Below are 16,350 nucleotides of genomic sequence, written 5' to 3'. Positions count from 1 at the left end.
CAAGCTTCATTAGAAAGTACATTAGTACATAAGCAAATTTATGCACTAAACCATCTGGGGTCATACGGAGCATGGAGAACAGGAGGCAAGACGTTTGATATCAAGAGGACGACCGTTCATGTTCCTTGGATCAAGAGCCCTTCAGCATCGAGGAAGCCCTCCAAGGCGTTAATTTATGTCTGCAGTTTCCGTATTCGAAAACCTTGCTATACCTACACACATTAATCTACACACTAAATATCATGGGGAAGCGCTAAACCAGTAGGAGTTAACCTACGTAAACAGTTTAAGTGTAACTAAATCAGATCATCATTGTTGAAGGTGTATTTGATGCTTCGATATTTTTTATGGACTTATTTCATATAAAATTGACAGGAATAAACTGAGGAAACCTGCGCAGTGCAAGACCTGGCGGAGGTGTTGCTGCTGGTCTCCCGGGAGGTCCAGAAGAGGACATTAAGTTTTTGAAAATACCCCAAACCCGTAAGGGTTATGCAGCATCTGGGAATAGGAGGCAATCAGGTTCGATCCGAGGAGGGGCTAGTCCAATTAACTTGATCAAGAACCCCCATGGGAGCTCCCCTGAGGGGAGAAGAGGTTAGAGCTTCAGTGGGTCTGTGAGAGCCGTAGCGAGCGGAGGTGCTCGCCAGAGCTCTCGTCTCGTGGGCTTGACTGGGCAAACTTTATCTTTGTCTGTACAATACTTTCTTTGCAAAATAATTTTAAATACCATTGGCGGTAGTTTGTAAAAAAAAAAGTTATATTAGTGTCATCTGCAAAGACCATATTACTCAACATTCTGATATGAATATCTACAGAAGGCAAAATCTTCGAACGTTCTGATATAAATTAATATAGACAATTTTCGCAACATACTGATACAGAAACGGCGTTGTGAAATCTTTATTAACATATCAGTTACTTAACGCTAATCAACGATTTTGAAGAACAAAAGAACAGGATAAACTTACCTAACATGATGGTATGATGTTTGAAACGGGAAGACATGTTGGACAACATCCAGGAATGTTTTTGGTGTGTATGGAGGGAGTGTTGTGGGGTGCGGGTTGTGTTGATGACAGTTTTATTGTTCCTCTGGATACCACCCACCACCACCTACACTAATAGCACCACCAATGGCTCGCTGAGTCTCCCATTGCTATCCCAAGATATTCTGGCTCGCTATCCAGGCCAGGATGACTATATAAGTAAGTAAAGCATGTTAAAGTCAATTGCATGGCTGCAGCAATCACAACCAACTCTCAGTTTTGAGGAGAAAATTGAGACGACGTTTCGGCCTCTCTTCGAGCATTATCAAGCTATTTGATAAATGGTCCAGGGCGGACCGAAACATCGCCTACAGCTTCTAAATTATCGGTTACTTGTGCGTGCAAGTGCGTGTGTGGAGGCGTTGTTCTGCGCAACTTACTCATGTATTATTGGATTAAAACGTTTGTCATACGCTTGAAAGTAATCATCTTTTTTTTCCCCTCATACTATCAGATAGTTCTCTTTTATCCATTTATATATCTCCCTCCTGTCTCACCTCAGTAACAATTTACGATACTGATGTGTGCTTCATTTGCATTCTAAATATTTTGGTCCTATATTTCGTTTAATTCTCCCGTGAAATTTCTCTTTCACAATATTGTGCGGTTCAGAAGTTAATGTGTTAGTGCTCATTTCTCTTCTTTGGAGCAGCCAATTAATTTTTTCACAGTTGTGATGTATAACAATGATCTCAGTATTCTATTGTTTACATTAGTTACCTACGAATCCTATAAAAAGCCTCAAACAGTATTAAAACCACTGCCATCACAACATCCTCTTTAAGGTGATCTTAAAATCCTACTGCAGCTACCGCTATCATGGGGTTACTGCCACTGTCAACAACGTTCTATTGTAACCACTAATATTGTCATCGAAGCCAGCATGCATTAGCAGTGTTCCCTAACTTCACAGATCTACTGCTGCCATCAGTATTTTTTTAAATGAAGATCCTACTGCCATCTCCACTGCAAATGCTTGAAAATTCAGTTAACTTTCGAAATTTCACTACTGCTGCCACTGTTAACGCTGTTGAGAACAAGATCTGACACACTAGCCAATACTATCCATTGCTGTCAAACAGCTCTTATTACACAAAATGCTCCAAAATGTATGCTGTCTAGGCAAGATTTCTTCCACTCTAATCCCAGCAGCTCTGTTCTGGCCTCACACACATTCCTTCACTTCATTTCATTTACTTTTGCGATCCCACTTGCTGCCACCACTATATTCAAGGCACGAGACTCCAACCCACTTTGCAATTCAGCTTTCAGGCGCCACTAACACAGCCGTCAAGACAAGATTCCCACCCCCACGACGACCATTAGCCCCGGTGGGTCCTGCAGCAGCCACTGGGAATTATAAGGACAGCGTGGAAGTGCTTGCTACTACTACTGTCACACACAGGAGGAAAGTTAGGCAATTTACTTCTCTGTGTGGAGGGAAAAGGAGGTAGAGAGGGGGTGCAGGAAGCTGTTGGAAATAGAAAAAATGGGAGAGAAAAGAGAGGGAGATGGAGAGAAAGTGACTGTAGATGCAGGAAATTAAAGAGGAAGGATACAATGTGTTAAAACAATAAAGTAAGAATACAAAGAAATAAGAGGACGTAACAAGACAATGCAGAGAAATGAAGGAATACAGAGACTGTGGAGAGGAAGGTATAGGTAACAATGCATTCGAAGACAGGGCAAGAATGGATGATTAATATGAAATGTTTTGGCATGATAGTGGCTTTCTTTGCTCCAATCAAATCATGATATGTAAACGCACATTGTAACCTTAGCAAAGAACTAAATTTTTATTTCATTATAACCCTCACTAATTGTTGAGGCTCTGTCCACCGTCTGGTAATCGCGAGAGACAGACGCACTACCTCTCCTTACAGATCTGAGAGAACCAGGTAAGACAGAGACGGGAGAGGGAGAAGGAAGAAACTCGAGAGTATACCGGACACTATTCCCTTGTAAGCACCAGTGAGTCCAGCAGTCCGTGGAGGAACATCTAGATAAAACTGTTTTCTCTAAAGTCCCACTAACTCGGGTTTACGTCTGAGTTTTAAGTAATGATAAACGAACCCGGGTTTGTATTGGAATAATTTTTGATCTCGTTAGTTGAATTTCGTCTGTTTTAAAATTATTTTAAATACACTTTTGTGTATGGAAAAGTGCTAAGCCCGTACGGTCGTGTATCGCGAAGGGAAAATAGAAGGTAATCAGATTTGATCCAAGAAAAGGGAAATGAGCTCAAATTCACTGGATCAAGAGTCCACCATTCAAGGATAAATATTCACAATCCAAATATTTTTCATTTGCATGTTTTAATAACGGTAAAGCTCTAAACCTGCAGGAGTCTTGTAGTCGTACAAGGGACGAACAGTCCAGTTCCTTGGATCAAGAGCCCCCCCTCACCGAACAAAGATTTTTACACACTATTACAACTTAGTTTAACAAATTTACAAATAAAGCTTTATATGAAAGAAATTTAAAGAATAAATTAACTGTATAGTGATTATACATTGTATTTTCTTATTGTATTTTCCTCTCATTTCCTCGTTCCGTCGCTACTCTTTAATTCCGTTATATTTTTATATTCATTCATTAATTCAAATACACTTGAAATAATTTTTTCCAAAATAATTACACAGAGTTGAGCGTCTAATCATTTTTGTACTCAAATTTATCTGTCGTTCGACTTTTCTTATTTTTTTTCCAATTTTTGTATAATTTCGTGTCATCGGTTGTTGGTGTCAGTAGCTGGAGGTGAAGATGAAGCCTCACTACAGTGGTCGAAACGATTAACAAGCAACCCCATACTTTACAGGAAAAAACTTTGGCTCTACGTTTCGGTCAGTCTTGCATCATTATTCACTCGCCTGATAATGGCATTGGACCGAATGAAAAGTCGTCCCTAGTTTAGTTTCCACTCCAGAGCGTAGACTTAATTGTTCCAGCCACGGTGGTACGACTTTAGTTCCTCTCTGTCGTGTCCACCTTGTCAGACGTCTCTTTACGCTATACACAGAATTTCCAGCCACCTCTCAGGGTAAACTTTTCTCTTGTGGCATAAACTATTTTCCCTATTTTCTACTACTACTGCTACTAGTACTTCCATTACCACTACCAATACTACATTTTCCCCTCTTTCTACCCTCCCTGTCCTCGCGTATATAAACTGGCTCACTATTCTGTTAGTGTGAATTGTGAATGGTCCAAATCGGACCAGAATATCGTCGAAACCTCTCTCTCTCGTGTGTGGGTTGTGTATTTTCTCTGGTTCACGGCATCTTAGTCCCTCTCACCCTACCTGTCCTGTTGTTGATAGGACCCTGAACAAATTGTGCCATGTTCTGTGCCTCACACCAACTGGGTTCTAATCCCCTCTTCTAAATAAATGCTGTTTGTAATACGTACTATGGAAGCACCTTTGTAGACGTGACATGTCTCTAGAATTTCAGAAGCCTTTCATTAAATTTCTCATCAGCCATCTTTTAAGGACATAAGCAAACACATTAACAGAGGAATGCGTCTTTAAAATTACCCTAAAAACTGATTTTATATATACAATTTAGATCTGAAGTGAAAACTGTACAAGAACACTGCTACAAGTGCTGTGGGCTGGCAAACAATACCTACGTCCCCAGTTATGTGCGAATATATAAAATTATAGCAAAATAAGAACAGATCTAACTCGTGGAAAGTGATACAAGGTGCATATAGGTGCGTTAGAATGATACAAGGTGCTACATAGGTGCCTTAGGATGGATAGACTTAAACACTTGCTGTCACATTAATCAACTTGAGACGGTCCATTTTACGTAAATTTCGTCACTAGTTGATTATGCCTTAACTCTGCCAGTTCGATAGTAACATGAAACTTGAAGACAAATTTACGTAATTATCTAGACTTAGTAAACAATGCTAGTAATCATTAAACAAAAATCTTCGTCGAGCGCAAAGCGTTTATAGAAGAAAATCCTTATTGACTTTAAAACGGCTTCGACACCAGACAACCGAAACTAAGGAATATTATTTATCAATCCACGTTTTGGAAAATTCTTAATGTATTTAGCAACGCTAGCGGATGTAATGAAATAAGTTGGAGTCAGTCTTTTACCGCACCTGTTTAGCCCCTGCGGGTGCGTTGACCCCCGGAACACCCTCCAGGTAGGTGGATACCTTGGTGCTCCACTCATCCCACACCCATGTCAAAGATCTGTGAGCTACACGCTGAGCCTTAAGACCCAGGTGCGTTACAGTTGCAGACTAACAATGCAAGACAAGCCACGGGGATATTGAAATCTTCAGCTCAAGATCTTTCACACGTCTCCGTGCCTCGTCAGGAGTTACGCGAGTTACGCAATATTGCAAGAGTAGCAACAGATGGAATGAGAGGAAGGTTTAAGAGCATATTAAACAAAAGCTCTACGAGAACCGCGTCTGGGTAGTGTATGACCTGGGCCCTGGCTCAGCCGTCAGCAACTCTACACGTCCCTTCTATGATCTCATTAAGCTCGTCTTCGGCGAAATGTTATTTAAATTACTACTAATAACGATGTTAAAAATGCTATAAACATTTTTATATTCATTGGGGAAGTGCTAAACTCTCATGGGTCAGTTTCTACCATAAAGACATCCTTATGTTGTGGTTTTGGTCCCATGATCATGGGCACTCTCTGCCTCATACCACTTACCCTAAATTACTGCTAGTCACCCCCTGGGGCTAATTTGACCCTCTTCCCTCTATTTCCTGTCTCGCCACCCCTGCCTGGTGTCCTTCCACTGTCTAGTTCCACCCCTGCCTGGTGTCCTTCCACTGTCTAGTTCCACCCCTGCCTGGTGTCCTTCCACTGTCTAGTTCAACCCCTGCCTGGTGTCCTTCCACTGTCTAGTTCCACCCCTGCCTGGTGTCCTTCCACTGTCTAGTTCCACCCCTGCCTGGTGTCCTTCCACTGTCTAGTTCCACCCCTGCCTGGTGTCCTTCCACTGTCTAGTTCCACCCCTGCCTGGTGTCCTTCCACTGTCTAGTTCCACCCCTGCCTGGTGTCCTTCCACTGTCTAGTTCCACCCCTGCCTGGTGTCCTTCCACTGTCTAGTTCCACCCCTGCCTGGTGTCCTTCCACTGTCTAGTTCCACCCCTGCCTGGTGTCCTTCCACTGTCTAGTTCCACCCCTGCCTGGTGTCCTTCCACTGTCTAGTTCCACCCCTGCCTGGTGTCCTTCCACTGTCTAGTTCCACCCCTGCCTGGTGTCCTTCCACTGTCTAGTTCCACCCCTGCCTGGTGTCCTTCCACTGTCTAGTTCACCCCTGCCTGGTGTCCTTCCACTGTCTAGTACCACCCCTGCCTGGTGTCCTTCCACTGTCTAGTACCACCCCTGCCTGGTGTCCTTCCACTGTCTAGTACCACCCCTGCCTGGTGTCCTTCCACTGTCTAGTACCACCCCTGCCTGGTGTCCTTCCACTGTCTAGTACCACCCCTGCCTGGTGTCCTTCCACTGTCTAGTACCACCCCTGCCTGGTGTCCTTCCACTGTCTAGTACCACCCCTGCCTGGTGTCCTTCCGCTGTCTAGTACCACCCCTGCCTGGTGTCCTTCCACTGTCTAGTACCACCCCTGCCTGGTGTCCTTCCACTGTCTAGTACCACCCCTGCCTGGTGTCCTTCCACTGTCTAGTACCACCCCTGCCTGGTGTCCTTCCGCTGTCTAGTACCACCCCTGCCTGGTGTCCTTCCACTGTCTAGTACCACCCCTGCCTGGTGTCCTTCCGCTGTCTAGTACCACCCCTGCCTGGTGTTCTCTGTCTCGTACTAACCCTCGTGTTTTCCAACCGTCCCTATCAGCTGCATCACAAGCAACAACCTACCCTCGCCCACCAGCTGCATCACAAGCAACAACAACAACCCACCCTCGCCCACCAGCTGCATCACAAGCAACAACAACAACCCACCCTCGCCCACCCCTCATTTCACACAAGTACAAAATTATATAAACACTTACCCCGAGGGTGTCGTCACTGTAAGGCCTCACAAAGTTACCAGAGACAAACTTGGCCCATAAATGTACGCAAGAAGACTGCGGTTAGTAAGGTCATATAATAGTGATTAACTGAACTTGAAGGGGGTTGTAGCTCCTGAGTCCTCTGTTGTGAAGTGAGGGCATCCTAGTTTACGATCTAAAGTGCAGTGGTCCTCAGCCTTTCTACAGAGGTCTTCTACATTTGATGATCAAATGTGTGGTGAGGGCCGCACGGTTTTGTTGACACTGCGGTGTGGAACCTACATAAAAGTGAATCATAATTTTATGTGAGGGCCGCATCCATTTCCTGGAAGGACAACCTGCGGCCCTTGGGCCGCAGGTTGGGGACCCGTGATCTAAAGTGTCCGCTATTAGAGGAATTAACGAGAGGCAGATCAGCAACTGAGGTGAAAGATGAAAGAAGTCAAGGATTTAATGAAGACTTTGACGCATCGAGTGAGAAAAGTCTGGTAGTAGAGGTGGGAAGTCTGATTCAAGACTAGATCCAACGAACCCCAGTCCCCTACCCCCCATTAGCCTCTCTCTCTTTCTCTCTCTCCCATCTTAACACTATCCGTTCTTATAATCATGAGAGTCATACAGCGCCTGGGGGTCCATAAGAACATGAGGAGGAACACTGCAGCAGGCCTACTGGCGCCATACTAGGCAGGGTCTTCTCAAACCCAAACTCTAGCATTTCAGTGCTCAAGTACTGATGCAAGGAAAGGTTGCTTTTAAATCTTCGACTCAAGATGAAGTATCTGACATGTGCAACAAACAACTGTGTATTAAACAGACGTCTCGCCAACCAGTGGCTTTATCAACACAGTACAGAAGACTGAAGAGGTTGGCGAAGCGTCTACTAAATGAGAATACCCAGTTGTTTCACACGTGTCTAATTCTTTAGGTTGTCGGTATTATGTACCATTGTTATGATACTTTGATTCAAGAGTCCTTCACTAGCCTTACGGCTCCCTCGTCCTCTTCAAAAAGCTTTGAGGGAGCTAAATGCTATTAAGGTCTATTTACAAGGAAGTTTCTTGTTAACAAAGCCGCCATGTTGACATGACTATACAAGATAATCTTTTATGAAAGCTTGTATGTTCCTCTGTTTCTTATTTGTGTATTCATGTGTCTGTGTATATATTGAGTAAATGCATATGTGCTTGTGTGTATTGATATGTATACAAGTTTGAGATCTAGTAGCTTAAGCTGGTCAAATGACCTCTGACCCCTGCCTGCCCTTGTTCATTGTTGAGTTGATTTAATGGTCTGAGACATGGCAGCAAATGTCTGGTCACAACAGCGTTCCCTCAAGACCAGCATATAAATATAAACACACATGAACACGCACAGCCGCTTACGCAAACATTGATCCACATACTTAGACACATGCATGCATGCGCGTGCACACGCCCACGCACGCACACACACACACACACACACACACACACACTGAAGAGGTGGGGCCAGGAGCCGAGTCTCGACCCCTGCAACCACAATTAGGTGAGTACACACGCGCGCGCGTACACAGGCTTAGAAACGACAGGTGTAATGGAAGGGGTAATTAACACAGGTTTGCAGATGACAAGGTAGCGAGACTTGAGTCAGTGTCTGAAGTTACTCTCTCACCAGTCAATACAACTAACTTATATGAGCCTAAGTTTAACTTCAATACAGAGCTGAGCAACAGAGAACTTGGATACTAAAGATAACAAACCAAAGGTAACCTGAGCCACGAAGACAACCTGAGCCATGAAGACAACCTGAGCCACGAAGACAACCTGAACCACAAAGACAACCTGAGCCACGAAGACAACCTGAGCCACAAAGACAACCTGAGCCACGAAGACAACCTGAGCCACGAAGACAACCTGAGCCACAAAGACAACCTGAGCCACAAAGACAACCTGAGCCACGAAGACAACCTGAGCCACGAAGACAACCTGAGCCACGAAGACAACCTGAGCCACGAAGACAACCTGAGCCACGAAGACAACCTGAGCCACGAAGACAACCTGAGCCACGAAGACAACCTGAGCCACGAAGACAACCTGAGCCACGAAGACAACCTGAGCCACGAAGACAACCTGAGCCACGAAGACAACCTGAGCCACGAAGACAACCTGAGCCACGAAGACAACCTGAGCCACGAAGACAACCTGAGCCACGAAGACAACCTGAGCCACAGTTGTGACTTGAAAAGAATTAACGACTTAAACGGTATAAACAAGTGAATTGAAAGTCACAGCTGGAGATTACAAGAAAATATTCTGGAGATAAACAGGAGCGACTGAGACAGTAGCCGCTGTGACCAAGATGTGACCTCCGTTACAATTTCTTGTTAGTATTTAACATATTGTGACTCAGGCTGTGTGTGTGTGTGTGTGTGTGTGTGTGTGTGTGTGTGTGTGTGTGTGTGTGTGTGTACGTACACACAAGTGTCTGTATGTGTCATTTCAGCATATATTCTGACATAGTCACCTCAGATAAGTTGTGTCAGCGACAGTGAAAATATATAAAACAATCACAGGTGTGTTACAGGTGTAGCAGAAAAGTTGAACAGAAGCGACAAGCCAGAAAGAACTTGTCACAGATCAAAGTGAACGACAGATACAGAATAATCGAGAAGTGGAATGACGTGTAAGTCATAAAGACTAGCAGCTCCACACGCAGTTTTTAAGAGCGGCCAGAGAGGATCATCTCTTATGCTTCATTGTCTGCTGTCGACGCGAAACTAATGAGAAGAATATAAACAGAAGAGGCTAGAGATAGCCTGCAGAAAGATCTGGACAAACTGCAAGAATGGTCAAGCAACTGGCTGCTCGAGTTTAAACCCAGTCAAGTACAAGGCCAAGAAAACTGTGGACGGGGAGAGGCGACCAAGCACGGAATACAGCCAAAGATGAGAAAAACTACAAATATCGACTAAGGAGAACAATCTCGGAGTGAAAATCACATTTCGTCACATCGCCAGAAGTGCACAAGATAGCTAATCTCACAACTTTCTTCAGAAATCTCAGTGACGCTAAACAGATCGGGAGTGGAATGACCTCCTCCATCCATATACACCTGAAACCCGGTAGCTGCCAGTTAAACAAGACCAAGAGATGGAACGCGACCACAGAAACCATAAATAGGCGAATACAATAGGCCGAAGACAAAGACAGACAGACACAAAGAATTATTAATGTATAGAAAAGTTGTATTTTCGTGGGTTATGGAGACTCGTGGAAGTTTGTGGTTTGGTAGAATTTTAATTAAGCTGGACTTAATACTGATGATTATATCCGAAAAACACATCTTTTCCAGCTGTAACTGTATACACACCTCCACTGTAACAATGTACACACTTTACTCACTGTAACAATGTACACACTTTACTCACTGTAATAATCCACACACCCTCCCCACTAACAATGTAAACCTCCCCCACTGTAACAATGTACACACCTCCCCCACTGTAACAATGTACATCTCCCCCACTAACAATGTACACCTTCCCCACTTTAACAATGTGCACCTCCCCCATTAACAATTTACACACCTCTCCCACTGTAAAAATATAAACCTCCCCCACTGTAACAATGTACACACCCTCACTAACAATGTACACCTCCCCCACTGTAACAATGTACACATCCCCACTGTAACAATGTACACACCTCTTCCATTGTAACAATGTACACATCCCCACTGTAACAATGTACACACCTCTCCCACTGTAACAATATACACACACCTCTCCCACTAACAATATACACACACCTCTCCCACTGTAACAATATACACACACCTCTCCCACTGTAATATACACACACCTCTCCCACTGTAACAATATACACACACCTCTCCCACTGTAACAATGTACACACACGTCTCCCATTGTAACAATGTACACACACCTCTCCCACTGTAATATACACACCTCTCCCACTGTAATATACACACCTCTCCCACTGTAACAATATACACACACCTCTCCCACTGTAACAATGTACACACACCTCTCCCACTGTAGCAATGTACACACACACCTCTCCCACTGTAACAATGTACACACACCTCTCCCACTGTAACAATGTACACATACCTCTACCACTGTAACAATGTACACACACCTCTCCCACTGTAGCAATGTACACACACACCTCTCCCACTGTAACAATGTACACACACCTCTCCCACTGTAACAATGTACACACACCTCTCCCACTGTAACAATATACACACACCTCTCCCACTGTAACAATGTACACACACCTCTCCCACTGTAACAATGTACACACACCTCTCCCACTGTAACAATGTACACACACCTCTCCCACTGTAACAATGTACACACACCTCTCCCACTGTAACAATGTACACACACCTCTCCCACTGTAACAATATACACACACCTCTCCCACTAACAATGTACACATACCTCTCCCACTGTAACAATGTACACACACCTCTCCCACTGTAACAATGTACACACACCTCCCACTGTAATATACACACCTCTCCCACTGTAACAATGTACACACACCTCTCCCACTGTAACAATATACACACACCTCTCCCACTGTAACAATGTACACATACCTCTCCCACTGTAACAATGTACACACACCTCTCCCACTGTAACAATGTACACACACCTCTCCCACTGTAACAACGTACACACACCTCCCACTGTAACAATTCTCTGAGAAATGCTGAACTCTCGTAATGACTTAAATTCAATTTCTTGGTCTTATTTCTATATATTTTTTGTAACTTCGTAAGTGACAGGTATTTTTTCCGTGTTTTTATTTTCTTCGAAGTAATAAAAATAAAGTGATAATTAATTTGCATTTCAATTTAAGCAGTGTCATTGGTTGGTAATTATTGTCAAACTCAAAGATTGTGGGGAATATGGGGGGTAGGAGCGAGGGGGTAGGAGCGAGGGGGGTAGGAGCGAGGGGGTAGGAGCGAGGGGGTAGGAGCGAGGGGGGTAGGAGCGAGGGGGGTAGGAGCGAGGGGGTGTAGAAGCGAGGTGTAGAAGCGAGGAGGTGTAGAAGCGAGGAGGTGTAGAAGCGAGGTGGTGTAGAAGCGAGGAGGTGTAGAAGCGAGGAGGTGTAGAAGCGAGGAGGTGTAGAAGCGAGGAGGTGTAGAAGCGAGGAGGTGTAGAAGCGAGGAGGTGTAGAAGCGAGGAGGTGTAGAAGCGAGGAGGTGTAGAAGCGAGGAGGTGTAGAAGCGAGGAGGTGTAGAAGCGAGGAGGTGTAGAAGCGAGGAGGTGTAGAAGCGAGGAGGTGTAGAAGCGAGGGGGTGTAGAAGCGAGGGGGTGTAGAAGCGAGGAGGTGTAGAAGCGAGGAGGTGTAGAAGCGAGGAGGTGTAGAAGCGAGGAGGTGTAGAAGCGAGGGGGTGTAGAAGCGAGGGGGTGTAGAAGCGAGGGGGTGTAGAAGCGAGGGGGTGTAGAAGCGAGGGGGTGTAGAGGCGAGGGGGTGTAGAAGCGAGGGGGTGTAGAAGCGAGGGGGTGTAGAAGCGAGGGGGTGTAGAAGCGAGGGGGTGTAGAAGCGAGGGGGTGTAGAAACGAGGGGGTGTAGAAGCGAGGGGAAAGTAGCGAGAGGGGAAGGGAAAGGGGGGGGGAATGGAAGCAGAATACCTGGGCCACGGGGGTCAACACCCCCGCGGTCCAGTCCCAGACCAGGCCTTTTGAAAGATCAAAACCTGATCATCCAGGCTGTTACTGCTGGCCGCACGCAGTCCAGCGTTCAACCCACAGCCAGGCTGGCGAGGCACTAATTTGACGAATTTGTTCAGTTCCCCGTATGCATGGAGGGAGTCGAGTCGTGGACCTCTAACAATCATTGAGTTATCTCTGTGTCGCCCTCCTGCTTTCTAGTGGAGGTATTTCGCATCGTCTGCGAATTCTATTCTTGTAAAAAGGAGTGATTTCGGTGTTCAGGTCCGGGACCAGTCCCTCCAGGCGTAAATTATGAAACTTTCTCGCCTACATTCCAAGGAATACAGTTAAAGGGACTTCAACCGTTCTCAGTTAAGATGAACGAGTGTATACGAGCAGTGAAAATTCTCTGTACGTTTTCCAGCAGTACTCCAGAATGGAGAAAACAAGTGACTTAAACAGTATCATTGACTCTTCATCTCTCTGACTTGAATCCGCCTGAAGATTAGCTGTCTTCGACAGACGCCATTTAGTGTCAGCAGCCAAGGATGTTACGGTGCTACGATTTATGTCCTCGTCAACGTCGGATATAAAAATGAGAAACAAGTGGAGCTAGTATAGTGCCTTGAGGAGCAAAGCTCTTCACTGCGGCAGTTTCCGATTTCCTTCTGTTTACAGCTCTTTTCTCGCCTTTATTTAAGTTAAATATCCATCTGCTCACTTTACCAGTTATTAGTTTTGAGCGCATGTTGTGAGCAATAGCACCATGGTCGCACTTGTCGAACGCTTTTGCAATATCAGTGTACATTACATCAGCATATAGCTTGTCTTCCAGAGCATCCAGGACCACATCGTAATGATCTAGCAATTATGAAAACCAGGAGCGACTTGTCCTAAACCCACGTTGCCCTGGATTGTGCACTCGTGATTCCATGAGTTTAGAAATCTTGTTTCTTAGGAGTGAGGGAGGGACGGAGGAGCGTGGGAGGGAAAGAGTAGTGAGGGAGAGACAGAGAACGAGAAAGGGAAGGAGGAGCGAGGGAAGAGTGAGGAAGGGAATGAATGTGTGTGCAGGGGTTCACAGCAGCATCAGGAAAATAACTCCTCAGCATCAAGACAACCCCCACCAAGAAAACGGAAAGAGTAAGAGAAAGGTGAGTGAAGAACTGACGGGGAAAGAAATAGATGAAAAACTTAAATAACAATCATAACAGAACCCAAGGAAAAGCTTAAATACGAAATGGGAGAGAGAATAGACAAATTAAGCTTTCAATCAATCAAGTCAATCATGGAATAATCTGACTGGTTAATACACGCACCTGTTTGCAATTACCCCAGTGGGACTTAGCGACACATGAATCATCACAGAGCCAATAACGTATTATTCTCACAACTTTCCATTGGGATTACTGTGATAAGTTTGTTATTGGTGCCCTTGTATGTGTTTATGTCCATCACACAGGCGCTTGTGAGTCAGATTTTACATTATTTATAATATATAATATGCAGAATAAGTCACATGGGGATGGAAATCTTTAGCTCTAGATCTTTCGCACTCTCATGCGTCGTCAGGAGCTATGCAGTGTTGCAAGGCAGCAACAGATAGGTGTCATGAGTTGCCATTGATACCTTCTGCTTTACCTCAGAATTTCATCTATCTTGCAACATTGTATAGCTCCTGACGACGCACGAGTGCGCGAAAGATCTAGAGCTAAAGATTTCCAACCCCATGTGGCTTGTTCTGCATTGTTAAGATCGCCTGTTTGCGATTGCATACCGTATATATATATGTATATACATTATATAATCTCGTGCCGAATAGGTAAAACTTGCGATTCTGGCTTAAATAGCAACACTCTTCTTGCCGAATAAGGCAAGCAAATATTTGTGTATGTAATAATTTCGCGAAAATCATTCTGAACCTATTATTATTAATTTTTACATGAACATAAATGGAAAAAAATATATCTCTAAACGTACAAGATATAGATAATATATATATATATATATATATATATATATATATATATATATATATATATATATATATATATATATATATATTCAGTCACAGTTGTCAGGAAGTGGAACAATCTGGAGAGTGATGTAGTGGAGGCAGGATCCATACATAACTAAGAAGAGGTTCGATAAAGCTCACGGAGAAAGGAGTGGATCTAGTAGCGACCAACAAAGAGGCGGGGCCTGGAGCTATGAATCGACCCCTGCCACCATAAGTAGGCGAGTACAACTAGGTGAGCACACACACTCTTAAGTACATAATTTGAAGGAAAGATGGGCTACAGAACAAAGTTTTGGTAGGACGTTTTGCTCTCTGTATATTATTATTATAATCAAAAAGAAGCGCTAATTCTCTCTGTATAGCGTTATCAATTCTCGAATTAACGAAGTTGTACACAGAGCGAAACGTCTTTCCAAAAATACCTTTCGATCACTACACTAAGAAAAGCATCCCGTATCGCATAAGCGCAGCTCATGCGACACGGGGATGCCCGTAAATTGACCAATACAGATTCTAATGCAGTTAAATACCATCGTCGAAGACCTACAGACAATCTCGAGGCAGTCAAGTCATCACATGGAAACCAATCCCAATTTCTGCCACATCTAGACGTATTTCATCGGCTGCGCGATCCGAGAAATGTTTCCCAGTATTGTGTATTATGGAGGTGTGGTCATGGACCGGGCCGCAGGGGCGTTGATCTCCCGACCACCTTCCAGGTGAGTAGATTAGACAACCTCCAGTTCCCGGGGGACGAGCCGAGCATGATAGTTTCAAAATATAGACCCGATATGAATGTATATTGCTTTGAAACTGGATTCATTAATTTGGAACACATTGTAGTTTCTAGTGGAGATGAATATTAGCGTTGAAGATTTGAATCAGAAGAGGTATCCACAAGTCATCACATGGAAACTAATCAATTTCAACTAAAGAAATGTTAAACTAGGACATACACAGCTTAACACTCACTCAAACCATCAGTAAAACACCAGCTTTGCAGGTTTAAAGGGAAACTGGAGACTTTTCTCCTCTCAGACACGCCAATATCCTACCATAAACACGGGAAATTTAGATCTGGACTAACAAAAAAGGCACAATACCGTGACTGGAACAATACACAAATACCCCGCACATAGGCGAGGGGAGCTTACGACGACGCTTCGGTCCGACTTGGGCCATTTACAAAGTGTCGCACCGAAACTTCGTCCTAAGCTTCTCTCTCTGTCTCACTGTGTGTCTGTCTCTGCCTGTATCTGTCTCTCCTACGTGCAGGTTGTGTACTTTAGGTCGGGAAACGCACAGATGTTCCCTACCAAGTTATCAACATTGAAGTCAGTTGGAAGACAGACTCAGATTATTCTAAATGCCAGCATATCAACTTTCCTAATTTCTTGAATATAAATGCAACCTGAAACAACTGAAAGACAATATCAGTCCAAACAATTCTCTCAGATTGGCTGGCATTTAAATTTTAATTAAGTTATACATAAGCTTCGGTTAAATTGCATACATTTATAAAATAACCTTTGAGGGGTACACAGATTTTACCCATCAAGGTTGACGGACGGATGACATCGGTTCCAGGCTGAGGGACTGATTACCTCAAACTAACTTCG

The 16,350-nt window shown here is 44.2% G+C and overlaps 1 protein-coding gene across 3 annotated transcripts in view; it reads left to right on the top strand.

Moving 5' to 3' along the window:
* Positions 1–602: 602 nt before the first annotated feature.
* The window catches only part of LOC128694776 (nephrin), a 140,022-nt gene continuing 124,274 nt past the window's right edge, over positions 603–16,350 (top strand). For 2 of the 3 annotated variants that reach the window (XM_053785081.2, XM_070095824.1), the window contains exon 1: positions 603–1,208. In XM_053785081.2, coding sequence (XP_053641056.2) covers positions 1,007–1,208 — 202 coding nt within the window. In that variant the 5' untranslated portion in view covers positions 603–1,006. The remainder of the gene's footprint in view (positions 1,209–16,350) is intronic. The other variant, XM_070095823.1, reaches the window with a different exon arrangement.

This window comes from Cherax quadricarinatus, chromosome 51, assembly GCF_038502225.1.
Source record: "Cherax quadricarinatus isolate ZL_2023a chromosome 51, ASM3850222v1, whole genome shotgun sequence".
Taxonomy (NCBI): domain Eukaryota; kingdom Metazoa; phylum Arthropoda; class Malacostraca; order Decapoda; family Parastacidae; genus Cherax; species Cherax quadricarinatus.
This window is presented reverse-complemented; position numbering and strand designations above follow the sequence as displayed.